The sequence below is a fragment of the Paroedura picta genome, chromosome 6 (assembly GCF_049243985.1).
Source record: "Paroedura picta isolate Pp20150507F chromosome 6, Ppicta_v3.0, whole genome shotgun sequence".
In the NCBI taxonomy this organism is placed as follows: domain Eukaryota; kingdom Metazoa; phylum Chordata; class Lepidosauria; order Squamata; family Gekkonidae; genus Paroedura; species Paroedura picta.
Window position 1 is genome coordinate 65,693,865 of NC_135374.1, and position 27,680 is coordinate 65,721,544.

Consider the following 27,680-nt stretch of genomic DNA (forward strand, 5'->3'; position numbering starts at 1 on the left):
GACTTTAGGTCCAAGATAAACCAGTGCCAACTATGTATTCAAGTCTGGAGAACCATTTTTACAAAGCACACCAATTCCAATCATTATCCATATATTTATGAAACCAGCCTCAAGGAGGAGCGAGTCCGGCTGCCCAAGTTAGAAAAGGGCCGATCAGGGATTGCCCCTGCAGCTCTCACCCTTGCCTCACAGGTGCCTGGCTGCTGCAGCCAGTGCATCTGTGAGCTTTCGCTGCTCCAGCTGTGCTTCCCGGCCCCGGGTAAGCACCTGCAGCGGTGGGGAGGGGGGAGGATGGCTTGCCCGTGGCCTGACAAGCACTGCCGCCGCCTTGAAAAAACAGCGGCTGTGCTTGGCGGGCCTCGGGCAAGCCGCGGAGCCATCGGGGAGGAGCAGGGCGAAGATGGCCCTTTCAAAGCCTGTTCTTAAGAGCGGGCTTTGTAGCTAGTATCTTCATCAAATCAGTTTAGATGTATGTTGTCATAGAAAGTTCCAAATGGAATGTAGTTAAGTAAATCAATACTGATTCTCCCTCCACCCCGAAAGCTGAAGGTTCCATGTCTAGAAACCATATTTGACATTGTAGAGATTGCCTCAATTGTTCTCCCAAAAACCTCACATGATCTTTTAAATAAAAGAATTGAGAAACTAAACTGACAGATAGCATCACGAAAGACCAAGGTTAAAAAACACACCTCTTCTATAGAGGCAAGCACTTTGATTCACAGAAGACACTGAGCTCCTTGTCTGTTTCAGCCTCTGTTTCACTTACAATGTTCTGTTTCATAATCTATACCCTAGTTTCCTTATGCTTTCAAAGACGTGCATTGCCCTTGGTCTTTAGCTCTCATCTGGAAACATACAGTTCTCTATAGTTATCACCATCATTGATAATACTATAGCACTGAAACAATGAACCACAACGACATTCTGGAAAAAGGTATCTGTCCTTGATTATCTGGGTCTCTATGTACAGGGTGGCAACACATTCAGTTTTATGTAAACTGTATCGTGTAACTGAAGCATTTGCTGGTTGTGAAATCTGCAAATAAGAGTCTAAGTCTGGAAAATAAAAGGAATGAGAGGGAACTGCAGGGCCGACACTGAAAAAGAAATAGTGGCTGGACAAAAAGACATAGGTAAAATTTTTTAAAAAACAGCATTTTCCCTTAAAGTGTTTGAGTTTCTTCTCAAATGATAGGAATTGCAAAAATATTAGAGACCAGATCCAAAGCTTTTCTTTCTTTTTTACACTACCTCACATGCTGCATGATGCTCCCAAGTATTCAATTTATTCACAAATTCTGACTCTTGGGAGACTCAAGTCCAGGGTTGACACACCTATCCTCCCAGACTTTGGGGTCGTGCCTAATAAGAGCCTACCTGGAGGTGGAGCCATCCACAGGTTCTGGCAAGGCCCTCCATTGATGAGTGAGTCCTGGCTCATACCCAGTTTCTGAGCCAATAAGCCTCCTTCTGTGTTTTCTATCCTCATCAGCCCCACCATACTGGAGGTTTAAAAACAACCTCCTTTTGGTTGGTGCTGCTCTCAGAAAGTCACTGCTTCCTGACTCTGTCTGATTCTAGGCTCTTCCTGTGGCTCTTGCCCCTGATCTATTCCAGTCCCCATGGCCTGTGATGGTTGTGTCTGTTTAGCTAGCTGTTTCAGGTGATGAAGCATCCCATCTCCCACCAGGTGAGTCATTCTCTGCCTGCCTTTCCTGCATCCCTCCAACACATCTGGGCAGCCCCCAGAGTGGTAGGTAATTATGGGAGGGTTTCACAAGCCTGGATTAGAGCAGAATGTACTTAAATAATAGCAACAATTTCAAAGATGAAATAAGAAGAAATTTCAAATATCTAAGTGAAAATAGCTAACTTCCATGACTGCAAAGAATATGGTAAGGCTTTTTAGTGTCCAGATCTTCTTTTGGTTGGCTAAAGGCAAAAATCTAATGGTGGCTACCATATTACATTAAATATATCCAGTTTCACTTTAGATTTGGTTTGGGCTATAATAGTTTTATTAGTTTCCTGTAGGACGGAGCTCTTCTGCCAGGCTTATAGTTGAGGCCGGGCGGTAAAGAAGATCAGCCCCCCACCCTCAAAAACTGGCGGTAGAGAGTGTCAACCCCCCTCCCGTAGTTGAGGATGTGGAGACTAAATGAGTAAGACTAAGCCATCATTGTTGCCACTGTGACCAATTGGTTACCAACTATTGTAAATTTATTGGAACTTATTGTTATCTTATGGTTTTTAGGGGATGGGGTTATGTAAGCCGCCTCGAGCCTTTGGGGGGGGGAGGCGGGATATAAATACAACAACAACAACAACAACAACAACAACAACAACAATAATCATTTATCCTGTTCTTCATTTTCATATCATTCAATAGAAAACACATTTCCAGGTGCAAGATTAATTGGTATAATCTCAAAGGTAGTACCCATCATGCAAGGGATCCTCCCAGTCAAATTTCACAGAGACATGAAAGCATCCTTATTTTGCAGACCTTACACAAAACATTTCTAGCTCTTTCTTCTCTTACCACTTGATATGAAATTCTCAGAAATTGTACCATTTGCCTAATTTCTCCACCAAATCTGAGAAAGAAAACATGATTTACATGGTCAGGTTTATCAAAGGATTTCCTCTATTTGTAGCTGGGCCTATAGCACTCTGGGCAAGTTTCAAAATTAGCTATATAGATATGTAGTTATGCCAGTTTGCAATACCACTAACATGGTTTAATAATGCATATGTGGATAAGCAACCATCTAAATGTAGTAATGTTCACAAAGGATTTTCTGCTCTATAGGACATCCATGCAATCTCCTCCTGCGTAACATGTCTGGAGGCTCAGGTGAGCACACAAAGGCTTTAGCAGACAGAGGCGGATTACTGGTAATAATACTATTTAAACTATGTCTCATGGGCACATGAGAGCATAATACTACGATCTTGTAAAAATAGTGTAACTGATTTTAAGCAATAACTGAAGACAGCTGTTTAATTTATAGTGTGAGTTTTTGTATGGACTACAGAGACTAAGCATGAATCTCTCATTATTATCTTCTTATACCAATATTACTACTTATGGTGAATAAATGAGATTAAGGTAGATTATTATTTATATGGTATTTCACATGGTTTTAAAGTTTCAAGCAATAATGTTTTATACTTTTTCTTTGTTTTCCTGCAAAATCAAGAACTTTTTTTTTATGTCAGCATAAGGTCCTTTTAAAGTATATGGTTTTCACCTTAGGCTCAACTACATATTGATAAGATTTCAGACACTCTATTGCAGCCTTTCTCATTTTTTTTACTATTAAGAAACCCCCAAAACATTCTTCAGGCTTCAAGAAACCCCAGAAGTGGTACAACCTTGCAGAATAGGGTTGGGAAGCATAGCTGTATATATACCACCTGGGGCCCCTCCTTTTCCCACCCCCTCCAGGCCCATCACTGGTCATTCTGGGGGGGGGAAGCTGATATGACCATATATGGTCGCATTTCCCAATAAATGTTTAACAAATTTAAAATATATACAAAAAATTAATTAACTCCACTATTTTGGAAAATCCTTCCAAGGCTGTCAAGAAACCCCAGGGTTTCACAAATGCCTGCTCTATTGAGAGAAAGTGATTTTGTGCCCATTTCATACACATTTTAAATACACTAGATGACATAAGCAAATCTAGTAACATTTGATTCTCTCCAGTGATTTAACAAAGACTTGATATCTTCATGCAGAAGCTTCAATCAAAATATGCATGAAGCAGCTGGGCCTGCACATATGTAGACTTTTTAAAAAGCTGTAACTCTGCCAATCAGCTGTATGGTAGGGAGGACAACATCTAGGGCCATTCCGCACCGGGATCCATGTTGCAAATTGTTTGTGGAACGAAAAATCACCATTTTAAATAGTGGAAATCGTCGTTATGCATACCTGCCTTTGTAGTGGAATCCAGTTGTGTTTCTATCGTTTCCCACAGGCTTCCAGTCTCGGCAAAAATCGCTAGAAAGGAAGCGCTATTGCTGAGCTGTGTCCCGCCCCTAGCCGTCAAGCAGTGTTATCATGCTCCCAAACAGCCCCTTTCCCTTTAAGGAAGGTTTTTAAAAAAACACACACACACACACACACCCGTTGCAACGAATATGCGTTGATTCGTTGCAACGGAGAGACCCATCCAGCTAGCAGGTGCTGTTTGAGCGGCCATTTCTTCGTTGCCACGCTCCCCCCCCCGAATGAAAAAAAAAATCCCCCCCCCTCACGGGCGCGATTTTCAGCCGAAAACAGTGTGAAAAATAAAGGGAAAATAAACCAGCAAACGGGCCTCTGTGATGCTTGTGCTTGGTGACTTTAAACAGAGGGACTGCAGCCGGGGAAGCCTCACTGGGTAAACGAAGGCTTGCTGGTGCATTGATCTCCGCTCGCTCGGAGAAAAAAAAATGGCGATCGCTTCGCCGGAAGATCAGAGGAGAGAGCCAGGGGGAGGGACTTTGCAGAAACCGCAACAATGGTAACACACAGAACTTTCCCGCTAGTGTTGCAGATTGGTTGCAGGAGTGTAGCGCTTTCCAGAGGGTGAATCCACTTTTTGGGATTTCCCTGAAAGCGCTACAATGAAGCACTTTTTGCGGATCTGTTTCAGGAGTGTTGCAGATTGTCAACGACGTTGTGCATAACGGCAAAACTGTAGCAATTTCAATTAGTAACCATTGTGCTATTTTGGACGAATGCGGAACGGCCCCTAGAGTTCTGCTCCCCCTCCGAGACTGCATTCAGCATTGCTTAAAAGGGCTGCACAAGCACATTTCTGGCTGCTGGATCATGTATGATGGATGTAGCCCTGTTTATGCATGCAATTCTTTTCCTTACCTAGCAGGGATAACTGGGTGGAAGCCTCCTTCCAAAAGCATATATCTCATCTTTAATGAGTGGGGCATTATCTTGAGGGCCCTTTGTGCCTCTGCTCAGTTATACTGCACTTTCTGATCAAAGTTCTTCCTTTCTTTTGTTCCTCCTTCAGCTTGAAAAATGATCGCAACTTCCCTCAATTGATTTAATTTTTCATTTTGCACATACTTTTAAAAAGGATTATCCCTCTGAACTTATCTATATAGTTCATTTATGTTGTTTATATTATCCTTCACTTGCTTTGGTTTATGTCATCTACTATTTTGTCTTGTTTCGTGTACTTTGTCCTGTACAATTGATGTGTTTGGAAAAGTCATTCTTTATTCTGTGAAGCTATTCTCGCATCATTCTAATCCAATGAAAACTCAGTACATATAGCTAAATAATTTAATTTAAAATTAGCTGTGGTAAGCAAGCTTGCACATGGAATCAATAATTTTGGAAATCATTCTGTCTATTAAGTTTGTACTATATCACTTCCTATTTGTCCAGCAAGAGGCTTTGTGTCAGAAAAATATCTGGAACAGCTGATACAGAATGACACAGATGCCAGTGCAAAGGCAGGCCTCATTCAGCCTGCCTCGATATGGTAGCATCACAGAAATAGCATTCTGATATCCAATCCAGTTAAGGATGCAAAAGGTACAATGTAAATCTAGGACTTCAGTGTGTGTGAATTTTCACTTCACAGTTCAGGTTAATCATGTCAGCATCATCTGATATCCTTTTCTTTTTGTGCAGAATACTCTAACACAAATTGTACAATGCGCAAATAGTTATCAATAGTTAGGCTTTTGGGCAGGCTGGAATTCTAATCAAGCTGCTTGTAATACCATAGACAAAATAAAAACACAGAATGTTAACTATTCACTGAACTATTTGAGCTACATACAACAGTTCCTTCACACACACAAATGCTTACAAAACAGCTCTCCTCATCGGAATAGAGCAAAGGGAACTTAAAGATTAAAATATATTCTGAACAGAAAGGTGTCCCTAGCCTAACTGGAATAAAATCATTTAAATGTACTCAAGGGAAGAATTTTGCATTTCTAACTTCTGGAGAAGCTCCAATTAAATTATCAACTTGGCATTATGATAATGGCATGCATCTGAATTTGACACACTAGCACTACAGACTTTGGACCCACATTCCTGAAGAAGGACCCTGCTTAAAGATCAGGTTTGCCATTCACAGCATGTGGTAAACATTATGATACTGCATCAGGACCAGTACTCAGTCCAAGCAACTGAAATGAAGCAACAAGGTTGCTTGGGATATCACCAAGAAAAAGCCATGCCAACATACTGCGGAAACTCAGCTTCCTTCCAGTTGGCATTTGGAGGTGAGCAGGCTACTTGTTCCCCTGGAGACCTTTTGTTGAGTTTCCGACTCCATGAACAAGCAGCGCCTGCTATATGGAGGCTGAAGAAGACCCAGTGGAGGGAACCACCAGACAATCCTTCCCCCAAATCAGCCTGACACGACACCCCATACTTCATTATCCAGATTTTTCATTGCCATTCCTACTACACCCGGATGCTTCCAGAACAGGACTGGGTGCAGTACTATCCCAGGTGGTCCAAGGCAAAGAACATCCATTGGTGTTTGTTAGTTGCAAGCTCCAAACAGCAAAGAGAAATTACGCTACAGTGGAGGAAGAAGCCCTCACTATAAAGTGGGCTGTCAGAGCCCTCCAATATTATTCATCCCTTTACCCTGGTGGTAGATCACACCTCTGTCTTGTGGTTCCAAACCATGAAAAACCATGATGGTAGGTTTCCCTTCTCCTTTTACGTCTGCCATCCAGAATCAGGTCAGCCAATAGCACATCAACGGTGACTATATGTCCAGGCTCTTCAATGACCCACAGACAGACGGGGATCAATGGTGTGTGTGTCTGGACATCCCCAGGAGTCCTGACCTCCCAGGATATCTCCCGGACCTCCTGAGACATGCCTTGGATAAGGGGAGAATGAGCTGCCCTGGTGAACAAAGCCAGGGTGGGCATGTGGGAGAGCTAAGATTGACCCAAGGATACGCCAATGCCACTGCTGCAGTGGTGAAGGCCCAGGGACTGCAAACCACCACCACCAAGGCTGCTGCTGTGGTTGCAAATGTGGCGACAGCGTCGTCAAAGATCCTGGCTTTGCAAGTCACTGCCACTACCACCACCAAGACCCCAGAATGCCACCTCAGAAGACTGGGGCTGTGAAGACCCCTGAACTTCAGACTGCTGTGGCACTTGGACATCCCAACACCAGGTGGTGCTCCATCATCCTCACAAAGTGCATCTAGGAAATATTTACAGAAATGTCATATTTACTAGTGTGGGATTGTTATAAAGTAAATTACCTTAGCTACAGGCTCTCTTTTATATAAATTCTTGTTCGTCAATAAAATTGAATTGTTTGATTGGGCTTTGCAAGTTCTGACAAAAAGGTCTGCTTATAATTTCTTTATGTCAATGAGCTGTATATTGCTCAAACTTTTAACTAAGTATACAGAAGTTTTTAACAGTTTTAAACAAGTGATGTATACCTGACCTAAGACAATATTTGAAATCTGCTTTATTATTTATTTCCTTACAGATGTCAAGGACAACTTTTCAACTGTTTTATTCTATTTTTTTCCTAGCTGCTTTCAAAATCAAACAAGCTTTGTGGCAGTTATGCCTCCTCTGTGGCAGTTTTACCGATAAAAGTGTCTTCAAATGAGTTGATGTGTCAATGTTCTTATTCCCTGGCACTTCTTCTCTCCTGTACTACCAAGACATATAAACAGAAATATGTTTTACATAAAATGTTCCTGTGGGGGGAAAGCAGCTTTAAATCTCTTGCTGTGTTATATTTGTCAACCTATGCTGAGATGTTCCAAGTCTCTGGAGCTTACACTTTCTTGGTTGTCTAGTGATCTCCATAGTTTTCCCCATGTGTGATTTCTTTCTGTTGAGATTCAAATATAATCCCATTATATGGGGGAAATATAAACACTAATGACTTCAGTGAAAGCTAACTTTCAGAGAAGAGAGTTGGCAAAATGTACAGTTTAATGCATAAAAATGTTAAACATAGCTGGGAGAAGGAACAGGCTGTGTGTTATTACTGCTGACTGCTTCATTAAGCATTATCCTTTAAAGTATGTCTTCAGCATTTAACTATGTGTATAATTCTATTGATGAGAATAAGCTTGCTTAAATTTCTTTGGATTCAGCACATTGATTCTTAGTTGCGATCCAGAGGCCCAGAAGCAAAAGAGCAAATATTGATTGTGCATAGATATGGGCACAAACCTGGAAAATGGAAGTTGATTGGATTTGTGGGTGGTTGTGGGTTGGGGGAAGGTCATGAACCCCGAACCCCGAACCCCAAACCCCAAACCCCCCATGTTCACAAATCGTTGGGTTCACTTGAGTTCATTAACTGTTTAGCTGTTTTCTGGAGTGCTATGCATGTGAAATTCACTGTAGAGGCTCCTGACTATTTCGCCTCATTGTGGACTGGGTCTTGCCCAGTGTCCAGCCTTTTCCCCTCTGGCCCTGGGAGGTAGTTTTTCACCCACCTACCTTACCATGTCATAATTTTAGAGAGGAGCAAGGTTTCCTATGAACCTAATGGATGATGACTGAAATGGGCATTGGGAGCCCCCTCAGGGACCGAGTATGACCACAGATATGATCATGAGAGTTCACAAACTTGGAGGGGCCTGGGTGGAGTGTAGCTCCCAACACACTTCCTGGGTCAGGGATTAGGTGCTCTGACTTCATACCTATCTACCTGCCTACCTAACCAACTTTCTACCTACCTACCAGTGATTTGACAGCACTTTACTTATATTACACACACACAATCCAAACAGATACAGTCCATTCAAAAGCCTTTCAGTAACCTCTGTATAGAATAGACTCCTTTTGAAGGGGAAATGTAGGGTAGAGATATTTACATAAATAAAATAACCACAAGGATTTGTTCACTGACATCCACAAGTCTTGACTTGTCACTTTATTTTCCTAATGCAAGTTCATTGTGGAAAATCTCATGCAGATCTATGCATGAGGAGTTTTTCCTGTGATATTCTTAAAAGGCAGTGGTCTCAAAATCCGCATGTTTGACCCATAATAAATATACCTGCCTTGCAAAACAGATGTATATAAGGAGTAAATAGGCATTGTCTCTTGCAGAACTACAGCCTGAGTTAATTAGTTAATGATCAAAGCCTCAACCAGTGAGCCAACCTAGAAGGCCTGAAGCATTCCTTTTTATCCAGTGTTTGTAATGTAATGGTGCACAATAAAATGACAATGCAGTGATTATGAGAAAAGCTATAACTGGGTTTTCAAATGTTGCAGGCACCAAGTCTCTGTCAGAGAAAAAGGTGGCTAATGTGTGTGCCATGCCTATGATGCAGCTCTAGGGCTGCTTCTTTGGCTCTTGTTTGTCAACATCCTCAACCTGCCTAAAAATTCTGACCTTTTCTCCTTTTGGTCCTCAGACAAGTAATTAGGCTGTTTATTTTAACTTTAAATAGAAGCATTCTGGTAGGGAAGAAAACTTTTTTAAAAGAACATGGAATTCCATGATCTGTCCATAAAGCATCTTCAGTTCACAATCATGTCTACTATGTCAGTCTAGAAATAAATCTCCAATAGGGTTATTGTCTAAGGAAATCATTCTGTGGTAAAACCTGCCTTAGCTACAATCTTCTTTAAACATCTGACCTTTTCAAAATTCATACTGTGCCCTGTAAGGCAAAGGAAACTTTACCTAGCACTATACACACCTAAGCAGCATTCTTCTTTAAATTTTGAATTAAACATTTCAGTCAGATAAAGCAAAATAATGCTGGCAGATTCTAGCATGCAGTTCTCAGCTTGTCCTGATCTTTTAAAGCTTTATTTCTTTATTAGACACAAAATAAATGGTTCTACACTTCCTAACAAATTATTCAGATTGTTTTCAGAGAGAAGAAAAATCCTGATAAACAATATCTTGTGGTAATTGTGTTAAGCACCTTCTAAAAGATGTGGGCAGTGGTATATTATAGAAACCTACTCTGGCCCAGGTATAAGAGCCTCTTGTGGCGCAGAGTGGTAAGGCAGCGATATGCTGTCTGAAGCTGTCTGCCCATGAGGTTGGGAGTTCAATCCCAGCAGCCGGCTCAAGGTTGACTCAGCCTTCCATCCTTCCGAGGTCGGTAAAATGAGTACCCAGCTTGCTGGGGGGTAAACGGTAATGACTGGGGAAGGCACTGGCAAACCACCCCGTATTGAGTCTGCCATGAAAACGCTGGAGGGCGTCACCCCAAGGGTCAGACATGACTCGGTGCTTGCACAGGGGATACCTTTACCTTTACCTTTACTCTGGCCCAGGAGAGTAGAACAACTTATGTGCAATCTCAAATATACAGTTCTTGAGCAGAAGAACCAGGAAAGCATGAGTAAGCCAATCAGAGACAAGAAGGGAACAATTTGAAATAGGGGGAGGTACCTAGCATTGCTAATCTAGCTAGCTATTCCCTTTACTGTCCCTGCAGGGTTTTCCAGTTATATATCTGCATTTATGCATATTAGATTGTGTATTTTCCAACTAAAAACACTTTGCCCTTGAATTAAATGTCAATCGTTCTGCTCAATTACTAACATTTTGCAATAGTACACTAAAGCAGTGGTCCCCAACTTTTTTATCACCGGAGACCGGTCAACGCTTGACAATTTTACTGAGTCCCGGGGGGGGGGGTAGTCTTTTGCCGAGGGATGTCGCCACCACCGCCTGAGCCCTTGCTCCACTTGCTTTTCCGCCAGCTTCCCGGCGACCACTGGGGGACGCTGCCAGCAGTACTGCACAGTGCCACGCCAAGGGGGAGCCCAAGCCATGGCGGCTGCCAGAAAGCACCAAAGGTGCGCCGGCAGCAGAGTGGCAGGGCAGCCCCCGAGGCAGCAGCCGGGAAAGAGGACAAGGAGGAGCAACGGCACAGTACTGACTGATCCACGGACTGGGACGAGTCTCCGGACCAGGGGTTGGGGACCACTGCACTAAAGGATTAGCCTCTGCCATAATATTTTAGCAAAATTACTAATGATTGCAGCAAGAGAAAAATATTAACCTAAACTTATTCATTGCCAACATGAACATTTCCATTCATATTTGTGCTTTCTTGCCTGCTCAGAGCATTTCCTTGAATACATACTAACTTTTCAGATCCACTGTCAGGTAATTATTCACCTAAAGCCTGTCTCATGATAAACCTGATGACAGAAATGAAACATCACTCATGTTCTTCCAAATCCTCCTATAACATAGCAAGTGCTTCTTCCTCTCTATTTAGGTATTTGTCAAGTCTTTTTACCTATCAGAAGTGACATTCTTCATAATGTCAGAACAGAATCTGCTGCAAGAAAGGTTTTATTTTTATTTACCTATAGAAAAAATATGAAGAAGGCTTCTGACTGAATCCAAATAAAGGGGGGGGGGGTGTTTGTTTTTGGCTGTTGTTGTTACAGCATCAAGACTTTGGAAACCCCATTTCTGTGTGTAGGATCTTAATGCTTCCTTTCCTCTACTCACTGGCTGCATTTGGAATTGCAAATTTCCTCTGTATAGATTACCAGGCTATCCCTACCACTTGGAAGTAGGCATGTGCACTTCAGACTGCTCCAGTCGAACAATCTCAGCATCGCAGAGAGAGAGAGAAGAGCTTTCTCAGAATGGTGCACGCTGCTCATTCAGAGGCTTGTCTGCTGGGTACCAGGAGGCGGGGTAGGCAGCTGAAGGAGGGCCTTCAAAGGATGTACTCCTTTCACATTTAAAAACCATTTCAGAACCCTTGAACATCAGATGATCTGGTACTCAACTCAAGCATTTATCTAATGTACCTTAACTCATTGATGGAATTAGGTATAATGTATATATTACACACAATCACATATATTTAAACCTCAACATATTCAAAATGGACAATATTCAGAGAAGGTGGATGAGTGGGACTGTTCATCCTTCCCCTACCTGGTGCTCTGCTATAACTCCTCCATCAAACAGGGTTTGTTAGTTTAAATGACAGGCATGGTTAAGGGTTAAGTTTTTACCTTGTTGCTGAAATTTGCCCTTCTCAAAACTGCTTTTCCCTGGTAACAATTGTTGGGCTTAAATACATGCACTAGCACCCAAGGTATACTCTGGCTTTTCGTTTCTAACTTTTCAGCACACCTCAGCTTCAGATACGATTGTTTCAGGGAGCTGATCAATTTGCAAACCCTAGAGGATGGTTAAAATATTTCACTCTACCCAGAACCTATAATTAGTCCCTCTGATTACATTTTGTATTTATTTCTCTCTCTAGTGTTGGCTTCCAGTCTCTGTTTACCGTTTAAGCATTATCTTGTATACCTTGTTCTGTCCCATGGTGCATAATTAATCTCTCCAGCAGGCTTCTGCCTATTTGTGTCTCTAACCTTTATTGAAGTGGGTTTGAGATAGTGACACTTCAAACCCTAAATCTAAAGTTTTGTCTAATATTAAAACAATATTTTCTGCAGCAAATATTTATTATTTTTGTCACCCAATTTATTTTCCATGGCAAACTTCGGTTATTAATGCTGTTCACATTTCTCAAGAATGAATTTCATGCTTTGCTGACATTGGAAATCCATGTGACTTTTGCACTGAACTATTCATTCAGCACATGGTGGTTTCCATCCAGGATGTGGACCAACTCTGTCCATAGGGTTAAACTAGACAGATTTGCAAGTTGCATAGGGGAACCTGCTGGGTCTATTGGTGAAGTCATACAAGCAAATGCGTAAGCCTAAATGGATGTTCTAGAGAGGAAATAACTTAGGCTGAAGTTCTGATTAGGAGGAATCAGAAGACAAAGGTCCAAGGACAATGTAGCAGGTATAGATAGCCAGAACTCTCTGAAAGACTGTTAGCAGAGCAGAGTGACCAGGAAATGGGATCCAATGTGTTCCACAGTTACCTACATGGAAGGAAGCAATTCTGGAGAATATCAAACAAGGAACAGTAATCCAGAGGATTCTCAAGAAAATTCCTTTGTTAAACACTCCATTGTTCTGTCTATATGTTTCCTTAAGCCACAAACCTTTTATTGAAGAAGCTGCTAGGCTGACTGGAAGCTGCAGCTTCTTGTCTTCTTTTTGAAGGCCTGCTAGAAAACAGCCAGCAAGGCCAGTGCAATGAAATGATTCTTAGCTGTTTTTGAATCCATATGTAACATCATTTTAAGAGAAATGTCAGTTAAATTAAGCAAGCTTCACAGATGCCCACTCAAGGGAAGCTTAATTCTACAATATTCCCTGTGACAATCAATTCAGCTAATCTATAAACAATTATAATACAGTTTTATTTATCCAAATGATCTGCAGACTTCTTCAAAACATTAAGGCTAGAAAAAAGTTTGGATAAAAGTGGAGTTTCTTTACAGAAGGCTGCATGGGTAGCAACATATGGCCCATAGTGAGCCATGTGCAGTCTCCAAAGTGTGCTAATGAGGCATGTTAATGACTTTGAAGAGGCTAATTAATAATTTTCTATATTTACGTTTAGAAACACCAAGACTACTGGCAGAAAGCTAGCCAGTATGAATGCTAGAAAACCTTTAGAGTATTTTTATTTCACTATAAAAAATGTATCAAGGATTTTAAATCCTAGCAATTACTTCATTTGTGAGCCTAAGCTAACCTGACCAGAATTTCCCCACCGAAAGGTGGAACACGGCACTGCTGCTGCGGCACCCCCCCCCCAGTGAGTTCGGCTGTGGCGGCAGGCACTCCCCCGCAAGTTTGGTGGCAGTGGCAGCAGGCACTCCCCCTCCCCAGTGAGTTCAGTGGCAGTGGCGATGGGCACCCCCCTCCCCAGTGAGGGCGGCAGTGGTGGTGGTGACGGCAGTGGCAGTGGGCACTCACCCGCCCCCTGCCCCCTCACCAGCAAGTTCCCCACACCCTGCCTCATTCTCCTCCTCCACTTCCTCCTCCTCCTCCTTCTTCAGCAACTTGCGCTCGCCGCCCCGCCTCCTTTTACTTCATTCCTGGAGCCTGCGCCGTTACTGCAAGGCATGATGGGAAAAGAGGCACCTTTTTCTCTCTCTCTCTCTTTCCCCCGCATAGCGCTCAACTGCCAATATATATATATATATATTCATTAAAAATAATCGGGACATTTTGAGAACATTGAGGGATGACATTGAGGGATGCGGGGCGGATGCCCCAAGGTCGGTGCGGTCCCGCCATAAGCGTTAGATCTAGTCACACTAGCCTAAGCTTGATCAGTTTTCTTTAAGATTGATTAGCTATATTTTAGGATTTTCTATTCTTTCCTTTCACCCTTAAACAAAATTTGTTCTTTGTCCTCCTGATAGCTAAGCAACATAATGCCCCATTCTTAAAAATTAAAATTGACCTTTCTGTCCCAGCTGCCTCATCTGGAAACACAGATCCATGGCAGACTGGGCCTGGCAGGGAAAATGCTACCCCATACGGACTTGGGAATAGGTGGGGCAACCTTCCCCAGCTGAAACACCTAGCGGCAGCCCAGTACAGTTCAGAAAAGGTCCCTATCACCATCCTAAGCCATTCAGAGAAAGGGTTCAGGATGGCACTGGCCATTCTTTCCCATCCAGTATTTCTTTCTGACATCTAAACCCTACCTCCCATATGTGATTTTGCCATTTTGGAGAAATATACTGGCTTCTTGTTATATTTTCTGTATGTTTACCATGAGAGAAGAGGCAAACAATATTCTGGTGGAGAGGGATGAGGCTGTAAAAATGGGATGGATTCCCCCTTTCAGGACTGTCACAAGACTTTCCAGTTATGTACATTAGTATACACCCTTGGATCAATTTAGGGAGCATCAACAGTTAACTGTGCAAGTAATCTACTGTATTTCTATTGTAATACACAAAGAGGAACTATACAGAAAAAGATGTGCAGCTTCAAATAACCATATACCTTGCTCGATCCCTGAGTGAAAAAGCTAAACAAAAGCAGAAGATTGCCATCCATTCAACTGCTGGTCCTGCTTAAAAGCAGTAAAAGCTGCCCTTGATCTCTGTATTGAGTGCTAAGGAAATGAGACAATCAGCACTGCAGGTGGATGATTTTGAATATCTGCCTGGTTCAAGGTCATCTTGTGGCAAGAGATACTTCAATAATAGTTAATAGGGCCTTGTGGTAGGGGAAGAGTTAATAAAGTTCTAATCATGTACCTTGATAAATATCTATCCAAAGATAAATTTAAGAAAATGTCAAAAGGACAAAGTCTGCCTCTAGTTCCTCATCAACATCCATTCCGTTGAAACATGTTTATTATATTCTGCAGCTTGCCACTCCAATGTATACCAGATCAGATTTAGATTTTGTGTCATTGAATGCATTTTGTACCAGTCTAACCTGCCATATTGTCTCCAGAGCTCAGTCACAGCATAACTGAATTCAAATTGAAACAGTGATTATACTAAAATACCTTATTCTGTTGGCTGCAAACTGACCTCCATTTCTATCAGCAAGGTCCAGGACTTCCAATCGCATCTGGATGTGTTTCATTGGTTTCTATCTAGGAGCTACACAGGCAAAGTTTTGTTATACAACAGAATTTATAGCTAGCTATTTTAATAGGGATGTAGGAACACTCTAGCTAGAACTGCCAATCAATGGTGAATGACCATAAGTCTATGGTAAGATGTCTCTTCTGGGAAAATTCATAATTGATATCACACTTCTCTAGAATTTGGTAAATCCTAGAGAGGACCAACATCACTTCTAAGTCTTCCTAGAAGGTCACACTGTAAGCCAATATCCTCTTTGGTCTCCCTCTGGTTACTTGGCCTGGAAATCCTGCCTCTAGTTCTGCAGTCTGGTCATTGAAAGACACCAAGTTGGTCTTTGAAACACCATAAAATCTTCCCTGTGCAAACTGCTTTCCACACCTCTGTGGGCATGAGTGCTAAAACTGGGAACACAGGAAGCTCTCATGTGGATGATTCATTTAAAAATATCATAACCAGAACTTAATTATAGTTGAAATTAATTACATATTATTTCAGACACATTTTGTGAATGTAATCTGCAGAAGCTATAATCCTGAAAAGTTAGTCTACATAGAAACCAACTCAGCATTACCTTCATTCATATCAAGGTATATTCTGTTAAAAGCTTATTCTAACTGCAGTCACATTAATCCATCAAATTTACCCTCTGTATAAACAAGTGTAAGTAGACTGGTCTCCTTAACTGGGCATGCAGAGGCCTGGTACAAAGAAAAGGAGAATATCACTTTCAGTAACTCCATGAGATATGATTTAGGTGCCTAACCATGTTGGTCTGAAGTAACAGAACAAAATTTTGTTCCATGATGTACGCTGAACCTTATATGTTACCTCATGAGAATTCTCATGATACAGCCAATGCCCAAATCCATGCTTCGTCTGCAAGCACAGTAGCGTAAGTCTAGCCTTGTTATTCCCATGCTTCCCTGGATGACAACGTCTGACAATAACCTATTGTATGCTGTATAGGCTATGTTGCAAAATCCCTTCAGACGTCTACATTCTTAAAAAGGGACCAATGCAGCAGGAACATAATCTTCTCCTTCTGTCAGGAATGGTCATTTCTGGAAGTAAATACAATAAAATAGCAATCCTAAACGCATTTTTAAATAGCTTTTAGTAGGGATAAATGTGTTTTGAGTCGCATGTTTGTCTGATGTTGCCTTTGCCTTTTCACCTGAAAATCAGCTCACAACTAATGCAGCACATATCTGAAAACTATCCCACACAACATTTGTCATTAAGGGGTAAGAATATCTAATAATTCATATACCTTCAGGCTCAGTACAAAAGATAACAAAATTCTGCAATCTGTAAGATTAGTGAAGCTTCTATAGCAGGACCTGAACTGTACTTCTTTGATTGTTAAATTCTATCTGAATCAAATCTTCAGATTCATTATCCTGAAATTCTAACGATTGGTTCATAAATTTCAGCATTATATTTTATGCCCCGTTTTGTTCAATTGTGTGACAACCTGGAATAATAATTTTGCTGGGGAGGTAAGGAGCCTAAGGTTAGGTGGCAAATAGCACAAACCAAGCAGGGCACGGATGGCTTTTCAGTTCTTAGCTGCAAGACTGACTCGGTTGGGGAGTTGAATGTCAGGTGCTTTAGATGTAGATAGTAACATTGTGGAGCAAACTTAGGTGGGATTGCCTTTGAGAACCTTCTTGCAACAGCCTTCCTCCAGCCATTTCTGCCAGCAGGGCTATGAGAAGAAATTCTGAGAGGGGTGAAATGGAAGGAGCCAATGGGGGGAGTGCAGCAGATTCAGCTCTTCCCTCCCATTATTTTTCCATTGTGTGTGAATTCCATCAGGCCAACACAGACCAGACAGATGAACAAAAAGCAACTCTGTCCTCCCGAATCCCACCCCAGGTTAGTTACAAAAAAAATTAAAATTTTAAAGTTAAATCCCACCCAATTCCTCTGGGGCTGTGGGGTAACCCTGGTGTCACTAGCCGAGAATATTTGTTTAAAGTTAGTTAATTTCTAGCATGGTATGACTTTTTAAGAGTCACTGCTCACTTCTTCAGATACAGTGAAGGTGCTACTGTACCCTTGCTCTTTTCTACTGCTATAGACAGACTAACATAACTACCCACCTTAATCTATCTCCATTAAGGGAGATAGAGGTAAGTATAAATAACAGGCTGGAAGTTGCCCAATAGGCAGCAATTAAACATTTGAAACATGAGATGTTTACAGAATATGACATTTTTTCAGTAACAGTTAATCCTGTCTTTGCCAAATATATCCTATTGCATGAACTGGCTTTGGATTTATATTATTTTCACCCTCATGGCTTACCAGCGAGAATCCTGGAATGTGGTTTGCTTGGGTCAAGATTATGGAACATAATTTTTTATTTATTTCTCATTCATTCATTCATTCATTCCCTCCCTTGCTTCCAGGATAGAATAAAGGCATACTAAAAGTAAGATGGGCTGAGAGAATGCAGCTTTTACCTGCTGCCTGCTATAAAGAATATTCTAAACTACAAACTACACTGTATCTTAGTTAATGAGCCTTGTTTCCAGGTAAAACAACATACCTAGAAATAGGATGCCAGTGTCCTTTCTCTTAATATGTCCAAATCCATAATAAAATGTTCTGTATTGTTCCAGCTACAAAATAGAGAATCTAACACACACCCTTTCAAAACATGCCTATGACAAATGTATCTTTGTTTTGAGCTCTTCCGTATGTGTAAAAATTTACTTTCCAAGTTTTAGCTATGACACTTGAGATGGAAAGCCAAGAGCACATTTCCTGCAGTTTAAGTTTTTCATTGCTCGTTTAATAGATTCTACTTTCATTGACCTAGACCAATGCATAATATAGAAAATGACTGCAATCTTGAAAAATATCCAAATCATATGTCTCTCTTTTCAGCATGCTTTTATATCTATGAAACACAGCACTGTTGGTTTAATTTTATGAACACTGAACTAAGTATGATATAAAGTTCAGTGCTAAGCAGCATACTGTGCACTGGAGCTATTGTCTGCAAGGAATGCATTGCAAAATATTGCTGTTTTGATGTTGTTCAGTGTAGCTGCACACCGACAAAGTTATTTGATCCACAGCCTTTCTTCACCACCACCCCTTAAATCATCTGTAATTTGGGGGGGGGGCGGGAAGAATAACCAAAACACAAATAATGAACCTGCTTCATTATACCTTGGCAGTAGTAATGTGTGGCTAAAGCCTCAGGGAGGCCTGATAGCTTATTCTAGAGTCTCGCTTTTCACCGTTATTGCTCCTGCAAATTCTTCAAGGCCAACTTTAGGTTAATAGCGAGAGTATCTTCATTACCCTTACAAAGCCTTGCCAGGAGTTAGCTTTCTTCATTCTTGTCTCTCTCTTGCACCAGGCAACAGCAAGGGCTTGGAGTTCAACAGCATGAGAGATCCAGAATCAAGATCATCTTTGCTTTGGACCATTTCCGCACAGAGGAGTAAAACGCGAGTGACTTCCTGCTTGCAAATGCAAGATGGTAAATCTCCTATTTACAGCCCCCTCACAGGGAGACCCCTCCCACGTTTTCCCTCTACCCCATCACGGCTTTTCATCTCTTGATGAGGCTGCAATGGAAAACAAGCTGAACTTATCCCTCCGCTCCTTAGCTTGTCAACCACAGCAAGCCACCAATCACAGCACAGCAGTTCTCTCATGGACTGAGACTTTCTGTCCCCCCAGGCCCAAAATTAATTTCTTAAAAGGGCACTTCTGCACTATGCAGTAATGCCACAATACAGATGCATTTTTTAAAAATAAAAATCCAGCCTCATGTCTGCTCACCAGCAATCTTTGGCATCACTATGTAGAGAAATATTATGTCTACATATTTGCATCTTCTTGATGTCCCACCCCTGAGAAGAGCTTTTCTCCTGGCACGAATGAATGCTTTCCCCTCAAAGGTCTTAGAGGTAAGATTCCACCATATCCCATACCATGCGAGACTCTGTCCGTGTGGTTCTGGCTGCCCTGACTCTGTCTCACACATTTTTTTAGATTGCCCCTTATATGAGCAGTGTCGGGATGACAGCTTTGTTGCTTTGCTGGGAAACAAGCCTTCTGTAAGTAAATCTATGACCTTGCAATTTCTGCTCTCTGACAAAGACCCAGAGATAACCAGAGTTTTAACTAAGATGCTTTTATAATATGCTGCCTACCTTGTATTTTATCTTTTATCTTTTATAGTTTATTTAATCATTTTAAGATCTGTTTGGTTATGTAACCCCATGGCCTATTTTATTATTCTGTTGAAATTTTAAACCCTATTTTTATGTTTTATACATATTTTATGCCAATAAAAGGTTACTGACTGACTGAATAAAAATCAAGACTTCTGCATTCCTATGGAGAAACGGCAGAACAATACAGCATTCCCCCCCCCTTTTTCCCTTGGGATTCCTGTTCTTTGGGACTTTATTTCTGTTTGGGTGGATTTCTGAGATGCTGAACAAGGTCCCTGGAGCCCAAAAAGACATTTTGTTTTAACGGTTAGCTTAAAAACAAAACACTCAGACCCCTGTATGATCAGTAAAAGGCTGGCCGATCCCCCTCCCCTTTTCCCGCTCAATTTCCACCTAACGGAAACAGGGCTGTTTTTGCCTGCCTGAGTTGTGAGAAGGCTGTACATGGTCCCTAGAGCCCAAAGTGACATTTTGTGTTAATGGTTGGCTTAAAAACAAGATGCTCAGACTCCTGTAGAATTGAAAGAATGCTTCCCATTCATCCACCCCCCCCTTTCCCAGCTCATTCTCCACCTCTAGAAAATTGAAAAGGGGCTGTGTTTTGCCTGCCTGATCCCAAAAAGAACGTAGACACTTTAAAGATGATTTTGACAATATTGTTTCGTGGTTGTGCTGCAACGTAGACCGGGCCATTAAAAATAAAATTACTTGGAGCAGGAAATGGAGAGCCTAGGGTGGGTGCGAGGGCGGGACAAAGCTGCCAAGACTATTGTGCATTTTCCCCTCCATACAGTCTTGTCCCTGGTTGATCACCAATGGTACATGCAATTTAGGGATGTAAAATCCAGTTTTGGCAATTCCCAAAATCACAAGTTAAAAATGCCCCAAACTCGACACAGCTACTGGACAGCCTCAGGTTGCAGGTGACATCAATACCAATATACAAGTAGAAGTAAGAAAGACTCCTGACTGAATTTTTCTTACTGAGTGAGATTCACTGTGCTTCCCCTAAACCCAGGGTAACTTGGAATAGGTGGCTGAGCAGCTTAATTTGAAGAGTCTTTTAAAAGAAAGATTCTAGACAGAGTCTAAACAAGTGTATCCCTCAAATCCCCTGATGTGCCCAGTGGCAACATCCCCCCAGATATGTGACAATTGGGAAGGTGCGGTGGGTTGTGAGTGACTAGCACGGGGTGGTGGATGGGGATATTATGCATTTTTATTGTTGTACTAGAGGCAAAGCCCATTGCACCCAGGGAAACAACAGGTGCTAGAATGCACACCTGCACTGTGGCCTTCCAGGAGGCTAGCTACATGGCAAAAGCTCCTGCCCACCCCTGGAATCCTGAAGCCCCACCTACAAATGTCAAGGAACATTCCTGACTGAGAGGTCACCAACCCCTAGGTATGGCCTGGAAATCTCCTGGAATTGGACTAAAGAGATCAGCTTCCCAGGAGAAAATGGTCTGTTTTGGAGGGAGGACTATACAATGAAAAATCATCTCCAGCATCCTGGAGATGAAAGGGATTGCTTGGGAGGAGGGAACTCTGTGGGGCTTTTCGCACACCTTCAAAATCGCACAATGGTTGCCAATTGAAAACGCTACTGATTTGCCATTATGCACAATGTCGTTGACAATCTGCCACACACCTGAAACCGATCCGCAAAAAGCGCTTCCTTGTAGCGCTTTCAGGGAAATCCCCAAAAGTGGATTCACCCTCCGGAAAGCGCTACACTCCTGCAACCAATCTGCAACACTAGCGGGAAAGTTCTGTGCGTTACCATTGTTGTGGTTTCTACAAAGTCCCTCCCCGTGGCTCTCTCCTCTGATCTTCCGGCGAAGCGATCGCCATTTTTTTTTCTCCGAGCGAGCGAAGTTCAACCCACCAGCAAGCCTGTTTAGAGGCTTCCCCGGCTTCAGTCCCTCCCTGTTTAGTCACTAAGCACAAACAACAGAGAAGCCCGTTTGCTGATGTATTTTCCCTTTATTTTTTACACTGTTTTCAGCCGAAAATCGGGCCCGTGAGGGGGGGGGGGATTTTTTTCACTTGGGGGAGTGTGGCAACGATGAAACGACAGCTCAAACACACCTGCCAGCTGGATGGGTCTCTCCGTTGCAACGAATCAACACATATTCGTTGCAATGGGTGTGTTTTTTTTTTAAAAAAACCTTTCTTAAAGGGAAAGGGGCTGTTTGGGAGCATGCTAACGGCTGCCCATTGGCTGCTTGATGGCCAGGGGCGGGACGAGCTTGGCAATAGCGCTTCCTGTCTAGCGATTTTTGCTGAGACCGGAAGCTTGTGGGAAACGATAGAAACGCAACTGGATTCCACTACAAAGTCAGGTATGCATAATGACGAATTGCACTATTTTAAATGGCGATTTTTCGTTCAGCAAACAATTTGCTACAAGGATCCCGGTGCGGAAAGCCCCTGTGGCACCATGCCCCAGAGAGGTAGCAGGATGCCGATCTCCAGTTGGGACCTGGGGATTTGCTGGAATTGCAGGATATTTCCAAGCAACAGAGATCAGTCCCCCTGAAGAAAAGGGCCATGTGTGAGGGGGAGATGCAGGTATGCCAGGTGGGAAACAAAGATAAATGCTGTCTGGCAGTAATTCCTAATTAACCTTATAATTCCTAATAACTTGTACGTTTCTTCCTTCAATGAAGATATTTAATTTATAGAAAAATTTGCTTGAAGGACTGAAAAGCTTTCAGTCTATATGTTCTTCAGTTCAGTATAATCTCAAAGTAAATAAAAAATAATTGTATGTTACAATCAAACATGAAAACATTGGTTGGCAAAGAACTTAGAGGCAATTCCCACACATCAGTAAAAATAGTGTTATGCCAGCTGAATGGCATAGGGCTAAATCATATCATGTATCCCATTCCCTTCTCACCTTTTTGCTGTTTTGCCTTTGTCTGCCTTCTTTTCATGCAGCTTACCCTCCATATCTGCTGCTGGAAATGTAGGAAGAGAGCAACACGCCTTATAAGTGACTCGCTTCCGCCTGTCAATCAATCCAGGCAACCAATCACCTTTCTCCATGTTTTAAACGTCCCACAATGCCTGCTATTTTTTTTTAAATCATATTTCTCCATTGAAACGCCTACACATAGAATCATAGATGCATAGTACTTTTAGAACACCACCCATTATAGGATCACAAGTCCTTTGATATTTTAAAAAGTAATCTTGTTCCTGATTTTGGGGGGGAGGGAGAAAACTTTAGAGAGGCATGTTTCATGTTACAATTTTGAAGAAAATATTCTTTTATTTCTGGCATTGCCTGCACCCTTGTTTGCCTATTCGTTGCCCCAGTAAGTTAGCCATTTTTTAAAACAAATTCTCATCCCTGGGAACAAGGGAGGGGGATACGGGTGTGAGGGCGGGACGGGGCAGGCAACTTTAGCCCCTTTGACCCCCCATACCTTCCCTCTGCCAGTTGCCTGCTCATTGCTCTCCAGTAGCTAACACTAAATAGGTTGGTGAATCCACTTTATGCAATTCCGCAACTCGCACTTTAAAATGGAGAATGTAGCGAGAGGGTTACTGCCCAGAAGCTGGATGTTGGTGGCATCATATAGAGGGGCCAGAGTATAATGACTACGTTAGGTAAGTATTTCACTACATTTAATGGGTGTGGAAATGCCCAGAGGGACATAATTGAAGAAGTGTCCCCTTTACTGAAGAGCTATTGCCAATGTGATACGCTTTACCTTAAGAACTGAAATTAATACTGGTGATGTTAAATCTTTATATTAAGACTACAATTGCAACTACTGAAGACGTAACAGAAAGCGGATTGAATACCTGGGACCCCATTCTGGTTGCAAAATTATTTAAATAACCTAGGACTGCATTTAATAAATCTTAAGAAGATACCACTTTTTTAAAGTTGTCCCACTTTTGGAGGGACATCTGGAGGTACCTGGCAAATTGTACTTATGTTGAAATTTAAAAAATATATATTACAATACTATTTTTGCATTCTATGCATTTTATGAACCTTTTTGTTGCTCCATATAGACCAAATTTTTTATCAAGACCCCCCCCCCCCGGTCAATGGTGTCCCACTTTACCAATGTTAAAATCTGGTCACCTTACACTTTTTGCCTATTGATTTCATTTGCTTTTGGGTGCATTTCTACGAGAAACCAATAGTGTTTCTTTATATAACCTCCAGGTGGGTCCTGGGGAACCCCCAGAATGAAGGCTCCTCTCCAGACAGCAGAGATCAGTTTCCCTGGAGGAAAGAGCTGTTTGAGATGGGGGGCTGTGTAGCACTCCCCTCTACACACAGAGAGACAGAACACAGAAGACAAAAGTATTCTTCCCTTCTCAAATTGCAGGCCTTCCTAGCCACACAATCACCTCTCCATGTAGGAAATAGATGGAGTTAAACTACCAGGGTGGGCTATTCCTGGCTGAGGTTCATCTTCTAATGGGGGAATATTTCCAGGGTGGCCAATCAGGTAAGGAATGAGTTGTCTGCATGCAATTTGAGCTTATTGACCCTCAATTTTAATTGATTGGTGCTTATTGGCAGAGTGCAATTTGAACTGATTGGCCCTTATTGGCAGAATGCAATTTGAACTCATGGGAAGAGCAATTTGAACTGATTTGGCCCTCATTGGCAGAGTGCTCTCTCTCCAGGGGAAGACCCCCAGGGAGGGCCAATCAGGTAGGGAGTGATTTATCTGCATTCAATTTGAATGGATTGGCCCTCATTGGCAGAGTGTTCTTTCTCTATTGGCAGGACACACCCAGGGAGGGCCAATCAGCTATGGAGTGACCTTTATTATGTTTAGTGATTCTCATTTTATGTTGTAAGCTGCCATGAGCTGGTTGGCTAGGAGTGGCATATAGAAATTGGATAATAAATAAATAAATATTCTGGTGGTGGTAAATACAACCTTATGTTTGCTGACAAGTGAACTCCTCTTTCATGTCTAGTAGCTCACAAACTGGGTCAGCTGATTAAATTCCCTGTCACCCAGAATACAATGAGGGTAGGCATGAGGCACCAAGGCCTTGAATAGACACATGGCTGAATGATCAAGCAGTGGTACAGCTGACCCTCATCAGCTATTGCTGCCCATCATTCCATGTATTGGTGAGGGAGAAACCAGCAAAGTGGTCCCCAACCCCTGGTCCAGAGACCGGTACTGGTCCGTGGATCAGGAGGTACTGGGCCATGGTTCCTCCTCATTCTCCTCCCCGGTTGCTGCCTCAGGGGCTACCCTGCCACTCTTCCGCTGGCTCACCTTTGGTGCTCTCCAGCGGCCACCATGGCTGGGACTCCCCCTCGGCGTGGCACTGCACAGTTGCTGCTGGCAGCGCCCCTCAGCGGGTGGCAGGAAGTCAGGGGCACTGGCAGAAAAGCAAGTAGAGCAAGGGCTCAGGTGGCGACAGCAACAACCCTCAGGCCTCAGTAAAATTGTCAAGCGTTGACCAGTCCCCAGTGATAAAAAGGTTGGGGACCACTGCATGGCATCACATCTCCACTGAGCTCTCTGCCCTCCTTAGACTCTGCTCTCTCCATGCATCACCCTCCCAAAACTCTAGGAATTTTTAATGACCGAGGTAGCAGAGCTGCTCCCTCTTGCTGTCCTCCCCACCTAGCCCTGTAACTCAGGAGTGGCTTAAGGATTTGCAGAGCCTATAGCACCAGAGCAAGTTTAAGGCATCGTGAGTTCCTAGCAGAGTACAAATTGGGAACGGGGGGGGGGGGTTGTTCCACATTAAAAAGGGGTGTCACTTTGATTTGCCTTAAAGAGGGAAAGGGGGGGTTATGGCCTTGATCCATGGGAGGAAGGCACCTTGTGGGGGCCCTGAAAGTACAGGGCCCATAGCACGTGCTTCATGTTCTACGTGGATAAACTGGCCCTGATGTAATTTATAAAACTATTTCCCACATAGCTCGCTAGCATTAATATGTATCTGGTCACTGGATAAGTACTAAGATAAAATTTGCACCAGAAACTCTATATTTCACAGGACAACTTCTACTATCAGAACTATATACAATGTCACATAGTGTAAAGCAGAAAAGGAAACATTCTTAATAAGGCATCGTTTTAAGGTAAGTGATAAAAGAATTCCACCTTTTCTTTAAGCGACTATTTTGTGGAGTTCCACATAATTAGCTCAACATTTTTAGTTGTTATGGTGCCATTCTTCAAGGTTTCAGTTTTAAAAAATCAACAAATCAGGTTCTTCAAAAATTATTTAATGAGACTGTAGGGGATTTGGGATTGAAGAACAATCTTTGATAGTCACTCTATGCAACCCTATATATGGGTGAAACATTTTTTAAACCTTTGGAAGTCTCCAAATATGTTTACTGTAAAGCCTTGCTTGTCAAAGATGCTTAGTCACATGGAACTTTGGTGATTATGAACTGTAAACAGAATGATTTACTATAATGGCACTCACATTTTTAAGAGCCTGTCTTCCTTTTTTATGTATACTGGAAAAAAACAGCTAATGGAATCCAGGATGGATGATCTAAAAACTGCAGAACATGCTCATTTTTAATGTGTAAGAGCCCCAAATCGCCTACCTAGATCAAAGCTTCCGGCAAAGTGTGCTTATAATGGTATAAAGAAACAAATGCATGTATTAGAAGGCAGGTTCCTAACCAATAATGTGCAGAAAGAATGAAATTAAATTTTAAATGATGTGAACTGCCACAAGCCAACTTGCTGGGAGTGACGGTATAAAAATATAATAAATAAATCAATAATAAATAAAATATATGTTCTATCAATCTAGATATTCACCAACAAACCAGTTTATCTTTTTGACTAAAATTCCTGTTTAAACCTCTAAACAAGTATCCTCTAACAGATCAGGGTTGTTTGAACATTTGTCTACTTCAAACAGTGAAAATTCATCCTAGACTTTCCTAAGAGGACACAAATAACCCTCTACATTCCTATTTAGAAAGGCAAGAATAATAATTTCCCTTCCTTTAGTAAAGATATATTAATATATGTAAAAAGTTTGGCTAGGACGAGATTCCAGCAAACTGTTTTTACCTTGACTGTGATGAAATCCTCCTCTAGGATTTTATTATGGATGAATTTATCAGATTTTTTAAAAAATGCATTTCCTTGAGTGCCCATCATGCCAGCTCTACTAGATTTAAGGGATTTGGAGGCAAGTGTGAAATTGCTAAGGTCTTCACCAGCTTATTGAATGAACTAAAAAAGTGACTCCCAAATGTACTTGGGAAATGTTAGATTGTTACTTGTTAGAATGTTATCCTCCCTGTTCATTACTGTTATTATTGTTATTAATCAAAGACGTTCTTGTTCTTTGTTCCATGTGATCCACCCTGAGCTTAAGGGTAGGGCAGTGCATGAATGTAATAAATAAATAAATAAATAAATAAATACTATGGGAATATTAGATCTAACAACTTCACAGCCTCCTGAAAACAACTGCTAGGAATAGATGAAGCCGATTCCTTAACTTTTCATTATTTACATAACCATGATTTCACTGCACACAGAGTAAAACTCTAATGCTACACATATTGTTTAAAACAGAATGTACAGATGTGCAAAAAGGGTCCTCTTTAAGTGGCCAATTCACTTTTCTTGTAATGAAAAATATTTCCAGAGATAACTTTTATCCCTGTTCAGTGAAGATGAAATTATCAGGGATTGCACTAGGTTGACTAATTTTCTTATTTATATATTATTTATTATATTTATATACCGCCCTCCCCGGGGGCTCAGGGCGGTTTACATAATAACATAAGAACAATACATGGAACAGTCTATAAAACATTTGCCTGTCTCTTGCCCTACGTTCTGCCCCCAATGTGTGCTTTTAAATAAAACTGAAGACATTAGGACATCTTGGGCTCTCCATCGAAAGTTCTGTGTCATTTAGTGAGATCAGGGCTTTCTTCATATATTTCATGTAGTTTGGCCCTAAATTTTATGCATTTATTGTCCCTGTTACTAGTGGAAGCCTTAGC

General features: G+C 41.8%; 1 protein-coding gene across 9 annotated transcripts in view; it reads left to right on the forward strand.

The window, feature by feature from the left end:
- The window catches only part of LOC143840007 (uncharacterized), a 68,275-nt gene that overhangs the window by 24,397 nt on the left and 16,198 nt on the right, over window positions 1-27,680 (forward strand). For 3 of the 9 annotated variants that reach the window (XM_077342872.1, XM_077342871.1, XM_077342870.1), the window contains 3 exons: window positions 2,816-2,860; window positions 18,856-18,978; window positions 19,497-19,561. The exons of 1 other annotated variant lie outside the window; for it this stretch is intronic. In XM_077342872.1, the coding sequence (XP_077198987.1) occupies window positions 2,845-2,860; window positions 18,856-18,978; window positions 19,497-19,561 (204 nt within the window). In that variant the 5' untranslated portion in view covers window positions 2,816-2,844. Of the gene's footprint in view, window positions 1-2,815; window positions 2,902-7,510; window positions 9,225-9,267; window positions 9,289-18,855; window positions 20,916-27,680 lie in introns of those variants that run through there. 5 more of the 9 variants (XR_013231974.1, XR_013231975.1, XM_077342873.1 and 2 more) reach the window with 5 other exon arrangements.